The 19,155-nt window shown below is 38.0% G+C and overlaps 1 protein-coding gene across 1 annotated transcript in view; it reads left to right on the forward strand.

Annotated features, from left to right (window-relative positions):
• The window catches only part of MTTP (microsomal triglyceride transfer protein), a 47,849-nt gene extending 30,235 nt beyond the window's left edge, over window positions 1-17,614 (forward strand). Inside the window, exons 11-18 of the mRNA XM_025385696.1 lie at window positions 1,555-1,767; window positions 2,741-2,952; window positions 5,115-5,212; window positions 5,304-5,425; window positions 6,918-7,145; window positions 12,981-13,105; window positions 15,066-15,236; window positions 17,009-17,614. Coding sequence (XP_025241481.1) covers window positions 1,555-1,767; window positions 2,741-2,952; window positions 5,115-5,212; window positions 5,304-5,425; window positions 6,918-7,145; window positions 12,981-13,105; window positions 15,066-15,236; window positions 17,009-17,180 — 1,341 coding nt within the window. The 3' untranslated portion in view covers window positions 17,181-17,614. The remainder of the gene's footprint in view (window positions 1-1,554; window positions 1,768-2,740; window positions 2,953-5,114; window positions 5,213-5,303; window positions 5,426-6,917; window positions 7,146-12,980; window positions 13,106-15,065; window positions 15,237-17,008) is intronic.
• The last annotated feature ends 1,541 nt before the right edge of the window (window positions 17,615-19,155 follow it).

Genomic DNA, 19,155 nt, shown 5'->3' on the forward strand with positions numbered 1-19,155 from the left:
TAATTTTATTTCTTGAACATGTGAAATAGTAATGTGGTTCAAAAGACAAAACTGTGTTTTAAAAGTATTATCAAAGAGTTCTCATTCGCTTCTCGATGCTTTTCCCCCAATCTCACCTACTTCCTCTAGGTAAACAAAATCACTGATTTAAAAAAAAAAAAAATTCTTTCTATGTTTCCTTTTGCAACAGTAAACAGATGTTCACACATTTACATACCTTTTTGCACAAAATATATCATTCTGCATATACTCTTTTTGTATCTTACATTTTTCACTTAATATATCATGAAAATATTCACTACATAGAGATCTTTTTCATTCCTTTTGACAACTGCCTAGTACTCCATTGTGTCTATGGACTATGTTTTATTTAACATCTCCTATGAATGGTCATGTGAGTGGCTTCCACTATTTTGCTCTTACAAATAATACTGAAGTGACTAATCTCAGGCACAGATTTTTGCTATTGTTGAGATGTAGCTTTAGGGATAGAGTTGCTTGTCAAAAACCAGTTCTGTTTGTTTTTGTCACATTATCTTTCATAGGAATTGTACCGTTTTAGGCTTTCATCAGCAATTTATGAAAAGGCCAACTTCACCATAGTCTCACCTAAAAAATATGGTAGCAAACTTTTGAATTTTTCACCAATTTGGTAGTTGAGAAATGTCACTTCTCTGATTAAGTGTGATGTTTAGCATCTTCCCTTCTATTGGGAGCCTTTTGTTAATACTTCTCCACTCTTCCCCATATCATTCATTCTCCCCAACCCCGTGTGTGTGTGTGTGTGTGTGTGTGTGTGTGTGTGTGTGTGTGTGCTTGTAGCCTAATTTCAGAGGTTATGAATCCTGTGGATGAATTAGATCTTAAAACCCTTTATTTTTAAAAAAATTTTTGCAGCCTAGGCTCTGTCATCCAAAGAATCTTTATTTTAAACATGAAACTGAAGTCTCTAAAACATATGTAGTGGCAAATATAAGACCAGAACCCAGATGTCCCTATTTCTAATTTGCTTTCCCATCAAACTATTAACTTACACTCAATCCCCCTTTTTCTCAGACTAGGACAAAAGGACTTCTCTCATTATAGAATATATTTGAAAAGTACCTAGTAAAGTACCTACCACATAGGAGGTACTTAAGAAATATTTTTTAAACTATATTGCAGCACTAATTAAATTTGGAATTAAGTAAAAACAAGCACTTTTAAAACATTTAGAGCCAGACCTTATGGTTGAGCTCTAAGAGGTCTCACCCGAGTTTTTACTTAAGGAAAGGTGCATGGTGACACTAAGGCTCCATCTAATTGCTGCTTTAGCAATTGATAATACTCACTGCTTCTTAAGAATGTATATGTATTTAAAAAAAAAAAAAAGCACAACACCTTTATCAGGCTTTACTTGTTTGCTTTTATTCCACTGTGTGCCTCAGTCAAGCAACCAATGCAAAACTTTGTAAAACTGTAGGTTGCTTTCTTCGACCCAAGAATAAAGCCAGTCTTGCCCAAGTCTTCTTCAATGTATGGTCATGCATATATCTAAGGTATATGATTTTTCAGGCAGTAGTGGAAGCTAAGAAGTTAATCCTGGGAGGACTTGAAAAAGCAGAGAAAAAAGAGGACACCAGGATGTATCTGCTGGCTTTGAAGAATGCCCTGCTTCCAGAAGGCATCCCAAGTCTTCTGAAGTACGCAGAAGCAGGAGAAGGGCCCATCAGCCACCTGGCTACCACTACTCTCCAGAGATATGATCTCCCTTTCATAACTGATGAGGTAAAATCTCTGAGAATATTTGTGACATTAACAGAAGAAAAAAAAAAAAGCATGTCTGAACATGAGTCAAATGCAAATTCCTCTCAAGTCACTCTATATTTTCTCCAAATAGTCTTCTCTCCTGCTTAAAAATAACTCTAAAATTGCATTTGAGGCTACTCTAAATATCCTCACAGGGTAACATCCTATATCCTGAAGCGTAAATATTGAAGCATATTCTCTTATTTTAAGAAACAAATTCCTTTTGGAAATATATTTACTTTTATAAGTTTTAAGATGCTGTTACATTTTTCAATACTGAAATATCCTGGTTTAAATATAACTTTGTTTGTTACTACAACTACATGTTTCAGGAAGCCAACTAAATTAAACCTTTGTTAGGGCAGACAATGTCTACAAATCTCAAGTTAAACCATCTGCCGAGAATGGTGTTTCCAGTTTGTAGCTAAGCACCTGCCCACCAGTTTTGTGTTGAAGTTGGTGGCTGCAAATCATGAGGGTCAGGGGCACACGCTTTTGAGAAAGACAGACCTACATATAAACTCTGGCTCTGTCCTTCCCTGGTTGTTTGTTCTTGGGTGACTTATTTAACGTCTGTATATCTGAGGGCAAAGCCAGGATTTGAGGGAATTAGTAAAAGGTAAGGGGAAATGGAATTAAATAAATATAGATGCTTAGTATAGATCCTTACATATTGCATATCGTTAGGCAGTTCTAATAATCTATGAAGTTACTTGTTGCAATGGAATGCAATTATTTTGGCATTCTTAATGGCTTCAGCCTAGAAGTGATCCTCATAGATTCTGTCAATGGCCCATTAGCCAGAACTAGTCACGTGGCCCCCACCAAATCACAAAGGAATCTGAGAAATGTAGTAACACATATATATTTTTATGAACACTCACTATTCCTGCTGAAATGTCGATTTAAAAAATATCTAGATGTGCACTGAGTTTGAACATCTCATGAACAGGTGAAAAAGACCTTGAACAGAATATACCACCAAAACCGTAAAGTTCACGAAAAGACTGTGCGCACTACTGCAGCTGCTATCATTTTAAATAACAATCCATCCTACATGGAAGTCAAGAACATCCTGCTGTCTATTGGGGAGCTTCCCCAAGAAATGAATAAATACATGCTCGCCATTGTTCAAGACATCCTACGTTTTGAAATGCCTGCAAGGTATAATATATTGCACATGTCTCTCTGTGTAGTCAAGCTTATTTGTGTGTTCATGTGGTACCCATGTAGCTAGTAATAATGATGTGGCCATTATGCAGGGTTACGTTGCATAAAACCAAAGAGTGCCAGATTTCCCATAATAGGGCTATTTAGGGGACCAGATGAAACAACTTCAGTTTGGCACTATGAGTCCATGAGTGGGAACTCTGGGTATAATTTTTACTAGGGTTGTCTTGTTCAGTCTGGAAAGTGTATATTGCCAAATGTTTTAAAAGCTAACTGCATTTTCAACAGGATTTTTAAAATACGTACAACAAAACAATGTAAATTCTTACCAAATGGTTTTTTATTGTAACATTTCGAGTGTTAGGAATTTTTGAAACCTCATTTATCACAGATCAAATAAATTCCCCATTTAAGTTTAAAATCTTAGGCACTGCCTACATTTTAAGATGATTCAAAATTTAAAGAGTGCATTCAGTAGAGTTCATCACTCTATAACTCTTGCTGAATTAATTTCCTTCCAGTTCCCAAGTCACTCCTCCCAAATGCAAAGTGGCTCCGCCAAGGTGCCTCCTCCCTGGAATTAGAGGGTCAGAGAAGGAAGTTTCATTTTTTCTGAGTTACATGCAAAACACTACCCCCAGGAAAGATCAGATTTAAGCATTCACCACAGAGATTGGAAGGGTGGAAAATAAAGAGAAAAAAAATGAAAAAAGACGGCATTAAGAGTTTCAAAGAAAGAGAAACAAGGACTAAGACTGAAGGAAGATATAAGAAATGGATGTGAGTAGAGCAGAGATAAAAGCAGGACGTTCAGGAAAGAGGAAGGGAGCAGGTGAGAAAAGAGGCCAAGCCTCTCTGCAGCCATGTATTTCTAGTAGAATGCATTTAGCTTCTCCCTCTGTTTCTGTGTTTGCTTTTATGCGACCCTGTGGAGGAGATCCTGGGTGTACTTGCTGCCTTTGTCTTGTGGCCCTAGCATTTCAGGGACCTGGAAAGAGGAGACAGTGGGGGTAGAGAACAGACTAGAAATTGTGAGGAAAGTATCACCAACATTATGGGTCAGAGTGTCAGAACCAAAAACATTAGAGTGGGGAGGAACACTAAAGGCTCCCTTGCTTGGCATCTCTCCACTGTAGGGCTGTAGTCTCCCAGCAGGTGGTATTCAGACTTTGCTTCCCTCTCCCGGTGACAGGAAGCTCACCATCTTTGAGGGAACTTGTGCCAGTGTTGGTCAGAGACTCTCAACATTATGTCTTTGTATAACGTGAAATCTTCCTATTGGCTCTGGTTTTATCCCAGGAGCAAAGCAAAATACATCTAGTCATTCATCCACAAGAAGACCCTTTGAATATCTGAGAACAGCTGTCATGACCTTCCTCATCTTTGCTTCTCTAGGCTAAAATCTTACAATCTAGTGATATTGGAGGGGAAACCTCTCAGGATGCCATCGCTTCCCCTCAATTATTTTCTACCTCAGACCTAGGACCAGATTTCCATAGTTGATTATTTTGATGTTTTGCTGTGTTGTCGTAATGTTGCTATTACTGATATAATTAATGTTATGTAATCAGAAATGAACATCTTAACACTAATTACTTAGACAACAAGATGGAGGCATGGGGTAAGGATTAAGACTTGCTCCAGAGGAGACAGTCGTTTCTATATGGGTATTACTGAGCTGTTTGTGTAATTGGAAACTTCACAGATATAGAAGAAATACTGGAAATGTACTGTTATATGTCATTAGTGAAAGAGACTATTAGAGAATGAAGAAAAACATTTAAAGAAATATTGTACAACCTCTCCAGTTTGGCACAATTTTCCTTTAAGTGTATGCACTATTTAACAATAAAGCCATGACGAATTTTGCCATGCCTGAAATGTGTCTACTAGTCAACTTAAGCCACCTCAAAGCTGGACACCCTTGCCTTGCTGTCATTTTGATACCAAACTAAATTTCAAATATCTGAGTAATGAAGGGGCTAGCCCTAATCCTGATGCTACCACGCCAGCTGGCACCGCCCCGGCTCTTGGAAAGGCATGAGGAAAATTTGGCTTCCTCTTTTTTCCACTGAGGATTTCTTTTTTCCAAATTTGACTTGGGAAACAGTCATTACAATGAATGTGCAGCTTTTTTTCCCCCTCATATGTTGCAGCAAAATTGTCCGTCGAGTTCTGAAGGAAATGGTTGCTCACAATTATGACCGTTTCTCCAGGAGTGGATCTTCTTCGGCCTACACTGGCTACATAGAACGTATGTACACCAAAAAGAGGTTCTCCTTCTGTACCCCACAACTTAGCATTGCTGGAACTGCTATTAAATTACAGTTATTGTGTGTCATCAGGTAGTCCCCATTCGGCGTCTACTTACAGCCTAGACATTCTTTACTCGGGTTCTGGCATTCTAAGGAGAAGTAACCTGAACATCTTTCAGTACATTGGGAAGGCTGGTCTTCATGGTAGCCAGGTAACTCACTTCTCGTGGATTTTGCTTAATAAAGTATGCAAGAAATCAGGCTGAGGTAAAATAAAACATATATACTGTGGGTAATGCTATAGAATGTATAAGTTAATGGTGGCCTCTGTCTTATTTTGCCCAAGATTCCCTTATCTGTAAGAGGCTGTATGGTTTATAGTCACTCAGAGAACGTTTCAAATATGAACTTGAAACCTAAGTAATTTGATCCATTGAACTTGCCAAATGTCCATTTGTCTTTTCAAAGGTGCACATATTCAAAAAACTGAAATTGTACCAATATTTCTCACATAAACATTTAAAAATAATATTTTATTTTTATTCACAGATACATTTCTTAGCCCACTCTCACCCCCAAGTATTTAATTCTAGAATATATTTTCCTTTTCTGGGTGTTTCTATGAAGAGATTGATTCCCCATAATAAAACCTTTCATAATAGAATATGACGCTCTAAAGGGTCAATCTATATTTCTCCAACAGTGCTAGGAGAGAAAAGAATAAAATGTAGGCATTCAACAGTTGGCTGACTTCCATCCCTTTAGTGTTAACCAAATTGAGGTGATGGTCTGTAAAGACTTCCTAATAATGACATGTACTTTCTTTTTAGTTTTTATGTACATCAAATTATAACCTCATAAATACAGCCATTTAAGTTTTTTAAATAATCCAATGCTATAAAAACTTGAGTTTTTATCAATCTTATATTACTATACCTTTTGGTAGTACTGTAGTCAGAATACTATGCCCTTCTGTCCTGAGGAATCACCATCTGTTTTCTGATATGTACTTTGAAATGCAAAACACTCAGGAGTTAAAGGGCTGGGTATGGAGGACACAAAATATGTAGGATTCCTATTTTTGGTGGAAATAAGGGTGTTAGTCCCCTCATGGTGTTTATCGACTTTTTTTTTTTTTTTTTTTTTGGCTAGGGAGAAAAGTTTGACATGGAATGGGGTGAGTCATGGTTTAGAGAATACCATGTCCTCACATAGCAGCAGCCTTAGAATGACTCTGCCAACACCTTTCCATCTCCTTTTAGATGCTCTGCAAGATAGCTGATGCATGGTATATGACAGTCCTGGAAAGACTAAGAGTTTCTAGGATGACATCATAAAATAGAAAGCTCATGGTCTTCATAGTCAGACAGAAGGGGTATGGGTCCTGCCTCTGACATATATTAGCTGAGTAAACATATATTAGCTGAGTAAACTTGAGATTTTTTTTTTTTTTTTTTGCCTCATCTACAAAATGGGTAATATCATATGTACCTCAAGGAGTGGTTGTGAGGATTAAATAAAAAACTAACCCACCTTATATTCAGGCATAGAGGTTTTTGTCTGTTTTATTTTCTGTTTTTAGCTGTTGCAAATATTTAAGTTTTTGGCCCCTTGAGAAGTTCTAGCTGCAGCTCAGAAGCTTCACCATTATTTACAGAGCAGGCAGGGAGCTTGCATCATGAACATTATATTGATTTTCTCCAGGTAGTTATTGAAGCCCAAGGACTGGAAGCCTTAATCGCAGCCACCCCTGACGAGGGGGAGGAGAACCTTGACTCCTATGCTGGCATGTCAGCCATCCTCTTTGATGTTCAGCTCAGACCTGTCACCTTTTTCAATGGATACAGTGATTTGATGTCCAAAATGCTGTCAGCATCTGGCGACCCTATCAGTGTGGTGAAAGGACTTATTCTGCTAATAGATCATTCTCAGGTAATTCATTCAGTCTGTAAGTATTATTGAGTCCCTAAAATATACCAGGCATGTTTTAAATATGCTTGGTTCTTGGAGGATACAAGACAAAATTGTGCCCATCTTGGAGCTCATATTCCAAGCACTTGGCCCTTGGTATTGTTGCCCTTTCTCCTTTACTATAGATATGTTATAATTTCATTTATTAGATGATTAATAAGTGCCTTTAATTTGAGGCAAAGAGAAAATGTTGATGCTAACAGAAACAAGAAAGGTTAGGACACAAGAGAATAGAGCTACCATTGTCTTCTCACTTGGCTTTCTCAGGCATGAGGGCTTAGGTGATATTTATCCTGAAGGCAGAGGCTGAACTATGTGGCCTTATAAGTCACTGATGACATTTGTAATGACAGTGATGATGAAGATGCGTACAGTGCATCATTTTGACCCTGCCAAATTAGTAGAGGCACAAGCAACCACGGCCATGAGCCACAGGCAAGAAATCATGAAGGCTCTTTGCCCAAAAGTCTCATGTATATAAAATCTTAGAAAAATATGTTCATTCTTAGAGTATAGGAGTACTTTCATTCTCTTGAGTCACATTCTTCAAACTGGTTTTCAATGTTTTGTGGCCCAAACTCTTATGATACTGTACCAAAAAATGACAATACGATCTTTGGTGCAGTAAGATTTAAGTGGCCAAGATACTGTGCGATGGAGATGGTCTGCCTAATTAGATTTTCTGAAAAACAGAAGAGGGTTAATCTGAATAACCTTTGAGTTTGAATGTTTGGTGCTTAAAATTTTTCTTCAATAGTTTGATTTATTTCCTGCTTCATTAAGCATAGCAACATAAACAATGAAATATTTGCTAAATAAGATCTTACAGGGAATCAAAGCGATCACTGTGTACTCTGATTCATACTTATTATATTGAGAATATATAAGGAGATTGAAATAATAATTTACAGATGATTGGATTGACTTGTAAAGTTTGCTTTATTGTTTTAATACATTAATGGATAATAGCCTACATTTGAATTTTGCCTCTGTTACCTTCTTGCTATGTGCTCTTGGGCAGTTACTTAATAGCCTTAAAACACAGTTTCATACTAGTAAAGTGAGGCACCTGGAGCAGGTGGTCTGAAGATTTTATCAGCTTTGTTGTTTGCCAGATAATTTGAGGATTCTGAAATGTTAGATTCTGGTTAAGAAATCATAGATTTTAAGGGCTGGGAGACATCTTAGATATTAGATTGTATTAAAACTCCTCCAAAACCTCATTATTTGGGATTAAACAGTGTTAATTTTCTATCTTTCTTGTTCCTCATATCAGCTCAGGATAGCTGTATAGAACAAAAACAAAAAGCAATTTAGAGTGGCTTAACTAAATAGTTTGACTTTTATAGTGTAACAAACATTTGAAAGTAGGTGGTCCAGAGTTAATATGGAAAACTTAAGGTATCATCCGAATTCAAGCTGCCTTCCTTCAGCTCAGCTGTTCTTACTTGTGACTTTTGACCTCATGCTTGTCACCTTGTGATTATCAGATGACTGTTCCACTTCCAGAACCACTTCCTCATTCCAAGACAGAAGAAGGGAAGGATAAGAGGAGGTCACAGAGTCTGACTCTTTTTCAAGAATTGTTTGGAATCCCTGTCTAGGTTTTGGACCAAAACGGTGTTACATGGCTACCTCTAGCTGAGAGGGAAGCTTGTGAACATAGTTTTTCAATGGGTGTCTGAACAAAATTGTTTCTGTCAATACAAATGTAGAAAGGACAAACAGCAGTGCCTCTTGTATCCCTTAATCCTCAAGTCACACATTAAAAAAAACAGTTCTCAAATTATATCAGAATTTTACATTGCACAATTCCAGTTTTAATGAAAGAATCATCTAAAGGCAGCACAAGTACTGAAAAAGTAGTCCACGTTTTAAGACACAGAGGACAGCTCAACACCTGCTGTATGTGCTTAGCCATCCATAAACAATGCCTGAGAATTTGAATTGGGGTGTAAAACCACGAGGAGTAATCTAGACCTGGGTCAGCAAACTTGTTCTGTAAAGGGTAGAAGGTAAATATTTTAGGCTTTGCAGGCCACATGGTCTCTGTTGCAGCCACTCAGTTTTGTTACTGTAGAGTGAAGACAGCCATCAGCAATACATTAACAAATGAGTATGGCTGTGTTCCAGTAAAATTTTATGTACAAAAATAGCCAGTGGACCAGACTTGCCTGCTGGTTGTAGTTTGCCAATCCCTGATCTAGATTATGTTGTACAGTTTTTCTATTCACTAAGCTAGGGCAGCTAAGGCAAGGCATATTCTATGACAAAGATTGTCCCCTAGCTATTAAACATAGCCCAGTGTCTGTGTGTCAGGTTGGAGTATTTGGCAGATCTGAGGTTATTATACAAATTAAGCTGTCTGAGGCCCCCTGGCTCTGCAGAGCACTCCAGTAATGCCATCCTAGCTTCAGAGGCACATACCACTCTAGGTCAAGTGCTGACACTGAAGGAAATGTTGGCAGTGGGTAGCCCATCACAGCCACTAGGGCAGATGGAATGACTGTGTGCTTGCTCACACTTTCTCTCTTCAGCTAATTGGATTACTCTTCAGAGAAAGATGTCTGATAAAGTCAGTTTAATAAGGGGGATCCTCTTTAGCCAGTAAAGAACATATTTCCCTAAATGGAAGCAATGGGATGAGTTGTCAAAATGTCAGCATCTGAGCTATAAGAAACACTTACGGGACCAAGAGAATCAAAGCGGTCACATTAGCTACAAATACAAAGTTCTAATATCTTTTTCCTCTAGTTCATAGGAAAGAATCTAAATAGATATGCACTCTGGGCCAAATAAGGATATAAACCTATGCTCTCTCTCTCTCTCTCTCTCTCTTTTTTAAAATATTTCTTAGAACAGGCTTTCTTGTACACCAGAAGACAAAAGAGAGTTATGAGCTTGTGATAGCTATGAATATTAGTAGAAAAGTCTTCACACAGGCCAGGTGCAGTGGCCACACCTGTAATCCCAGCACTTTGGGTGGCCAAGGCAGGTGGATTCCTTGAACTCAGAAGTTTGAGACCAGGCTGGGCAACATGGTGAAACCCTAGATCTACAAAAAATAAAATTAAAAAAAATTAGCTGGGCATAGTGGGGTATGCCTGTGGTCCCAGCTACTCAGGAGGCTGAAGTAGGGGTGAGCTGAGGCTGGTGTGGCCCATGATCACACCACTACACTCCAGCCTGTGTAATAGAACAAGACCCCATCTCAAAGAAAGAAAGAAATGTCTTCACCCTACAGACAGCTGGATCGTTTATTCTGGCTTGATGTGTAGCTGCTGAGACTGATTTTTCCTTTCAATCTTAAGATATAATGCCTACCATGGAAGATTGGTATGAGGATTAATTGAGACATCAAAGCTTTATAGAGCTTTGGGCACACAGTAGGTACTCAAAACCTGTTAGTTCCACTTACTTTATACTGCTTAAAAATTAGCACCATGTGGCTTAGTCCCTTTCAAAAAGGAAAGAGTACTTTGTTTTTCTACAGGAGTCAGTGGTTTATCTTTATAGGAGGGTTCAAGAAAATTCCTCTTTGCACATACACACTCTTCTATTGACCCTTTGTGTAAAGAAGTGGACTTTTCCCAGAAATCCAAGGCACTCCTCATAACCCACCTTGCAATGGAAATGCTCTCACCCCACAAAAGGTGCATTGTCTAACAGCCATGAAATGGCCTTTTCGATGGCACTTGGTGTATTTTACCTTCCGTTTAATATATGGTTGGTGGGAAGGCCAAGGTCCACATCACAGGCCTCTGCTGGACTGGGTGGATGACCGAGATTATAATTTCAAATTAGGAAGAGAGAAAAAGATGCAAAGAAAGGAATACTTCTGAGGTGAGGCACACCATAGCTTTCATTTGGGAACAATCATGTTTGCATACACATACAGAACTCTCATGTTTTGGTCCTGTAGTTCACAGGCATAGGTGAAAATGTGGACATGACTATTGTGGTTTCCTCAGGATAGTTTGCATCCATCACATTAGTTATAATGCCGGAAACAACCCCTTCATCCCATTCAGCCATATTTTGTTCTATACCAAATGTCTCTTTAAGTATCCTTAGGGCTGTCTCCTAATGTGTCCTGAGCATGGCACTGAGAATCTCATACTTCCATCAAAGAGTGTCCTTCAGACTGAAAATAGCTTCATGCCACAACCGTACTTTTTTAGTACACCTGGTTGTAAACCAAGTCCTTTGCCTGGGATTTCCTGTCACCTTTTTTTGGAAAGTGGAGAGAACTCAAGGAGATCAACACAATCCTTTCTAGAAAGTAAAATCATGGCAGTTATAGTTGGCAAATGCATGACTTGTTTGGTCTGAGTAGGGCAGTTACATAAAGAAGTTAGTCATCCTGCCGGTTGCCAGGAATTTAAGATCTTTGGAGGAATATCAAAATTAAGAATACTGAGTCTTTTTCTCAAAATCATTATCACTTTCAACACTGTCCCCAGGCAATCTGATTCCAATCCAGCTAAAAAGTTTTGTGCCAACATCACCTCAACTAACATACATGAAAAAAAAAAAAAATGCAAGACTTAAAGGCTAAATGCAGGCAAACATCACAAAACAATGGGTTTCAGACAACCACAAAATTGCTCAGGATGGACCATGTTTGTAAATAATTACTGTCCCTCTGAAAAATGCTACTGAGTTCTTGTTGAACTTGACCATTAACTCAATGTCATTTCAAATGTCAAACAGCAGCATATTAAGGCTTAGTTAAATTGCTTTGCCTTCTTTTTCTAGTTGGATGTAAGCAGTTCCTGGAACTTGTATACAGTTGGCCTCTCTGTAACCGCTGGTTCCTCATCAAATTCGACCAACCCCAGATCAAAAATATTTGGAAAAAAAAAAAACCCGAACAATAAAATATAGCAAAACGACAGTAAATATTAATACAATTTTAAAAATACAGCATAACAGCAACATAGCATTTATATTGTATTAGTTATTATAAGTAATCTAGAGAAGATTTAAAGTGTGTGGGAGAATGGGTGTAGGTTACATGCAAATATTATGTCTTTTTATATAAGGGACTTGAGCACCCTTGGATTTTATTATACTCAGTCTGGGCAAAGGTAGCCCTGTAACAAGTTCCTCTTGGAAACTAACGGACAAACACACTCCACCGGGAGTTTTAAAACCTGTCTGTTACTTTCTAGCAGGATGCAGTTGACTGTATTTGACACAGCACATAACTAGAGAAGTGCTGAGGGACCTCGAGAGATCACCTGAATCAAACCTCCTCCCCTTACTTCCCTGGACAAAAAGCCACAGCTAGATTTCTGATGGAGATGACATCATTTTCCTTAGTTCAAAAGTTTCCAAATTTAGGTGGATCAGAATCATACAAGGACTTGTTAAAACATAGACTGCTAAACCCCATCCTCAGATTTTCTAATTTAATAAGTATAAAGGGGAGCTGATAATCTGTACTTCAAACCAGTTCCCAGGCAATGCTAATGCTGTTCCTCACAGAAACACACTTTGAGAACCATTGTTCCTTTCAAAGTGTAGCAATGATTGAAGGAAAACATCCTTCTTAATTGGCACTTCAGTACTCTGGTGTTTTAATTTACTAACTAATTCAGCAAATCAACAGAGTCTACTTCTGGTGATCAGGATTAGGACAGCATGTTTCCAAGCCTAGAGAAAGACTCCAACATCAACGCAATTCAAATGGAATTATCTACAGCAGGAGGTCAAATGTGCTGTTGGAAAGGGGTTTAACTAAATTGTAATTATTATTTTTATAACTATTATTATGTTTTTTTTTTCTTCCAGGAACTTCAGTTACAATCTGGACTAAAAGCCAATATAGAGGTCCAGGGTGGTCTAGCTATTGATATTTCAGGTGCAATGGAGTTTAGCTTGTGGTATCGTGAGTCTAAAACCCGAGTGAAAAATAGGTCAGTGTTTATGCATTATACATTTATGAATTACACATAATACTATATGCAGAGAACTTCAGAAATATGTTTTGGGAATTAACCTTCTGACTTTTCAAAATCTATGCTTTCTATTTGTAATCATAAAATGATAGAGTTGGAACTGATCACAGGAAGTTATTCTGTCCATAGCTTCTTATGCGCAGGTCAGAACCTAACACTACTCAGCCAAGAATTTTCCTGCTTTTAAAGACATACATAGACAGGATGCCCTGTGAATCAGATGGTTCATCTTCTTTTGGTGTTTCACCAAAAGAAGAAATTTTACTTTAAGGCAAACTTTCCTCTTTTGTTGTCTTCAATGGGGAAAAATAAAGAAGATAATTTCATCTGTGCAGAAACTAAGTATTAAACGTTAGGAGTCCTTAAGTCTTTTCATCAGCATTCCTTTTTCTAAATAAAATACTCTAAGCTCCTTTAATTTTTCTAATCTACCTGTGAGATTTAATGAAAGTGTTTTACTTTGAACATGAAACAATGTCTTTGAACTAGTGTGAAGATGAAAATTATTAGTATTCTATTTGTTACAGAATTTTTAAAAAGGAAATAGAAATGCAACTTATTTTTACTTTTTTAATATTTAAAAACACACTCGGGCAAAAGTGAGATACGTGATAAAATCAAATTTTTGATTCATTTTGAACTACAGATGAAGGAACTGAGAGCGATCAAACAGTAGCACATTTAATGTGAAGTGTGACCCACAGTGTTACCAAAAGGAACCACAGAATGAAAAATGACACTGGTCATCAAAGGGTTCAGCAATATAACTTAGGGCTTCCCACATAATCAGTCATCTTTCACCTCTTTCCAAAGTACTTTCTAGACAGAAGTTTTTCCAAATGAAATGGAATTGAATTCTTTGCAAAGAGAAATCAACAACAGCAACAACAACAAAAAGTAATTTGGATTTTTTTCTAAAGTACACAGTATCCTTAAGAATCTACCATTAGCCATAGTGTAACCAATCTGTCTTCCATTTCCACTTGTTCATTTTAAAAAATATATTTTAAGCCTTTGCTGAATATAGGACATCAGAAGGTACTCTAAGTGATTCAGGGATTAAAACAACCTGTGACCTACTTTTACACTGATCATAACAGCAGCAGGGGTTTTAATTTGCACAGCAAAAATTAATACCCCTGTCAAAAAATATGGGCATAGAACTCTGATTTAATTGTGAAAATAATTTATCGCAGTTTGATTTAAAGTCCACAATTCAATTAAAGTAGAGGTAAAACTTCTGTTGAAATTATTTATCCTTTTCATTGTTATCCAAGGCACACTCCCAGCCAGTGCAATCTGTTTATCCAGTTCTTAAAGGACCCACCATATTCGTTCCTCCTGGTACCTACTCACTGTACATGCCCCACTGTAAGAATGATTTTTTTGTAACACAATATTTTTTTTCAAATATCTTGGCAACCAAGGGCTTACACCTCTAGAGATTCTTTGGTGAAGGTAATGAAATGGAATTAAAAAGCTGCCTAGAAGCCAACAGAGAGATAGTTAACAAAAACTATAAATATCAATTGTCTTCTTGGTAAGTTTAGACTCCCTTTTAATATAACTTGAGTATTTCTGACCTCCTAAGAGGACTGGGTTCCAAGAATGTTTTCATTTTGGTCTTTGTTATGCCAATACAAAACAATGTAATATCTTATAGGCACTCCCCACACCTGCAACTGAAGGCAGGGGAGAGCTCAGGGGAAGGGCAAATCTTCCCTGCCCAATATCTGAGACTCACCAGGCCCTGGTTACCAGCAGAACTCTGAGCACATCCAGGTCACTTCTCAATCCCTTGAGTGTCTTCTTCCAGTCACTGGCATCATAAGTTCAGATCCTGTAAAATTATAGCTGTTAGTCCAATTCCATTAAATATAATATGAACAGGCTTTTTCTTTTTTTCTCAAATATTTAGGGTGACTGTGGTAATAACCACTGACATCACAGTGGACTCCTCTTTTGTGAAAGCTGGCCTGGAAGCCAGTACAGAAACAGAAGCAGGCCTGGAGTTCATCTCCACAGTGCAGTTTTCTCAGTACCCATTCTTAGTTTGCATGCAGATGGACAAGGATGAAGCTCCATTCAGGTAAGACGCAGCATTCAGGTAATGTTCCAGGACCATCACCAGTGCACCAGGAACTTGCATTCAGTCTAGAACATTCAGTTTCAGAATTAAAAGGAAACAGTAGAAACCCAGTGAAAGATGAATTTTCTTTAAATAAGTAGAAGAATAATTGATAAGGCCAAAAAAAGTCAATTTCTGGGGTACCAAAAAAAATCTAATGACTAGTTCATTTGATTCTGGAGATAGTATCATATTCTAATCTAGAAACAATTTATCAAGGAAAGAAAGGCCTATGATTTACCATAGGAGTTGCCATATAGTTTCATAAAAAAAATCAGATACACATTTACTTTCTGGTATCTTCACAATAAACTGCTGGACAGAAGATTTCAAATAAAACACCTGGCAATCCATTTACTGTCTTTAAGGGCAAAAATGAATTTGCAGTTATTAAGTATTCCATATAACAGCAACTTGACCCTGTTTAAGTTTTGGCTCAAGTTTCAGAGTTTGGGATTCTGAATTTTCTTAAATATTGCTTTTGGTAGATTTGTTAGTGTTTTAAAATACAAAGATATAATTTCCATGTAACTTTATGCTGTGTCATTTGAATTTTGTAACCATTATTTGTACCAGTACTATCACACAGAGCTAGAATGCTTTGGGTCTAGGTAGCACTGACCCTTTCATAGTAGTTGACCTACACTAACCATAAGGATCATTTGTAGACTTAAAACAGCAAGCCACATCTTACATCATCTCCTTTGATAAGTAGGCCAAAATTGAGCACCTTCATTATTTTACTGACATTTCATGATTCATATTAAAAAATGCATCAATTATATAAATGTAAACACGAATAGGCTGTATTTTCACCAAATAAAAGATTGTGCATTATAGTTAAACTATTAAGCTGTTACTAACTTACATTAACTTACATCTAGAATAAACCTCCACAAATGCATTTAAAAAAGCCAACCTTCTAATGGTTGAAATGCAGTGACCACCAGCCCACCCACATGGTTAATTGGTTTGGTTCTACATTTCCCTTGGGCCAGAGCTCTTGGAATGTTTCTCTGTCCGCATTCTCTGCTTAAATCCAGCGGGGCTTGCCTGTTACTCAAAAGGAGAGTGCTCCCAAGGTGGGGCTTCTGGAATGAAGGGTGAGACACAGCACAGCATGCAAAGCGTAACAGCATCACCAAAAAGCTGAAAGGAATTTAGTCTTTCATTCTAGAAAACTGTATGGCAGGACTCCCATATCCCAGGCATTTGAAGTGTTTCTGTTGGTATAAAAAGAAATGAGGCCGGGCGCGGTGGCTCACGCCTGTAATCCCAGCACTTTGGGAGGCCGAGACAGGCGGATCACGAGGTCAGGAGATCCAGACCATCCTGGCTAACACGAAGAAACCCCGTCTCTACTAAAAATACCAAAAAAAAAAAGAAAAAATTACCTGGGCATGGTGGCGGGCGCCTGTAGTCCCAGCTACTCGGGAGGCTGAGGCAGGAGAATGGCGTGAACCCAAGAGGCGGAGCTTGCAGTGAGCCGAGATCGCGCCACCGCACTCCAGCCTGGGCGACACAGTGAGACTCTGTCTCAAAAAAAAAAAAAAAAAAAAAAAGAGAGAGAGAGAAGAAAATCACCCATTCATGGAGTAGCCTTTGACACTCATATCCTTTCTCAAATTGCTTTGGAACAGAAACTTCAAGTATACATTCAGTAACTTGGCTGGAGAGGTGTAGGGTGACTTAACTGTGTGTGTAATTCTGTTATTGTTGCTGCTGTTGTACAGGCAATTCGAGAAAAAGTACGAAAGGCTGTCCACAGGCAGAGGTTATGTCTCTCAGAAAAGAAAAGAAAGCGTGTTAGCAGGATGTGAATTCCCGCTCCATCAAGAGAACTCCGAGATGTGCAAAGTGGTGTTTGCCCCTCAGCCGGATAGTACTTCCAGCGGATGGTTTTGAAACTGACGTGTGATATTTTACTTGAATTTGTCTCCCCGAAAGGGACACGATGTGACATGACTAAGTACTTGCTCTCTGAGAGCACAGCGTTTACATATTTACCTGTATTTAAGATTTTTGTAAAAAGCTACAAAAAACTGCAGTTTGATCAAATTTGGGTATATGCAGTATGCTACCCACAGTGTCATTTTGAATCATCATGTGACACTTTCAACAACATTCTTAGTTTTCTTGTACGTCTCTCAAATCCCATTTGGTACAGTGAGAACAGTTATTCTCTAAGAGGAAACTAGTGTTCGTTAAAAACAAAAACAAAAACAAAACCACACAAGGAGAACCTAATTTTGTTTCAACAATTTTTGATCAATGTATATGAAGCCCTTGATAAGACTTCCTTAAGCGTGTCAGGAAAACCAAGCATGTTCCCTAATCAGAAAAAAAAAAAAAGTTTTTTTTTTCTTTTTTTTTTCTCTTTTTTGGAGTTGGGGGCTCGGGGAGAAGGGACAAGACTTTTAAAAGACTTTTATTCACCAACTTCAAGAATTAATATTTATGTCTCTGTTATTGTTGGTTTTATTAAGCCTTAAGGTAGAAGGCACATAGAAATAATATCTCATCTTTCTGCTGACCATGTAGTGAGGTTGCTCCAAAGGCATTCAGATCTCTACCTCCAGTCCTGCGAAAATATTGGACTTAGGACAGAGGAATCAGAAAAATTAATTTCAGAAACTCCCTTTGATTTTTCTTTTGCTGTGTCTTTTTGAGACTGTATTGTGGTACACTGTCCTCTAAGGGACATCCTCATATATTAATCGTTTTATCTCAACTTTTTGGGGGTGAGAGCTCTAGTTCACTTAACTGCAATCTGCACAATAGCTAGGATGACTAAGAGAACATTGCTTCAAGAAATGGATTTCCAAAATATGAAATCAAGAAAACAATGTCTTTATTTGCATGAAAAAGAGCCATGTTGAACATTCGCAAATATTTATTAATAAACAGATGTGGTGATAAACCCAAAACAAATGACAGGTGCTTATTTTCCACTAAACACACACACGTGAAATGAAAGTTTAGCTAGCCCACTATTTGTTGTAAATTGAAAACGAAGTGTGATAAAATAAATATATAGAAATAATATTGAATTCCTTTTGTCTTTCATTACTTCCAACACCGTATTTCTCATTCCTGCCACTTTCTGAGCCTAGACACATACACAGCTAAGCCTCTGCAGCAATATAGGTCAGGTCAGGTTCTCTAGATGGGAGACCAGACCCATTTGAAAAATGAGCCACTGAAAATATCAGCAGTCAAAACTTCTTAAGGACCTGTGAGCTTGAAAACATGCCATAACCCCAATTTTCATAAAGCTCTGGACCGACCCCTTTACTCTCATGTTACTATAAAGGAAGAAAGGAATCAGAAACTAAGGTGGTGGGTGGAACATGGTAGGTGGTAGCATCAGCCTTGGGGAAACCACTCTGTAAAGATGCTGACATCGCAGGGAAAGTGAGTTGGTCTAGGGTACTAAGCTGAATATGCTGTGGACTCAGGCGCTTCAGTCCTGTGAGGTTTAACAAAACACAGCCAGCTCTGCGAAATGTAATCATGTATCTAACAGTGACGACTGTGGTGCCCTGAATGTTAGTGTTTGGCCATTTCCCAACTGTTTACTGGGCTGCTGAGCCAAGTATCTGCCCACCCAGTGGAGAATGGACAATCTCGAGCAACTCTAACATGCTCCAAAGAAACAAGAAAGCAGCAGCATAGGACAAATAGTAACTCCTTTGTAGATAAACAAGATAGAAAATGAAGAGGGGTAGAGTGACAGTCCACATTTGAAAATAAGATAGTATCGGAGCCAGAAAAATAACTTTAAACCTCATTTGCAGTCCTCTAGTTCTGACTACTTCTCCATTACAAATGTCAGCGTACAGACACATTTGTCTTCTGAAAAGACACTTATTTGGGAATT

The sequence above is a fragment of the Theropithecus gelada genome, chromosome 5, assembly GCF_003255815.1.
Source record: "Theropithecus gelada isolate Dixy chromosome 5, Tgel_1.0, whole genome shotgun sequence".
Lineage (NCBI taxonomy): Eukaryota > Metazoa > Chordata > Mammalia > Primates > Cercopithecidae > Theropithecus > Theropithecus gelada.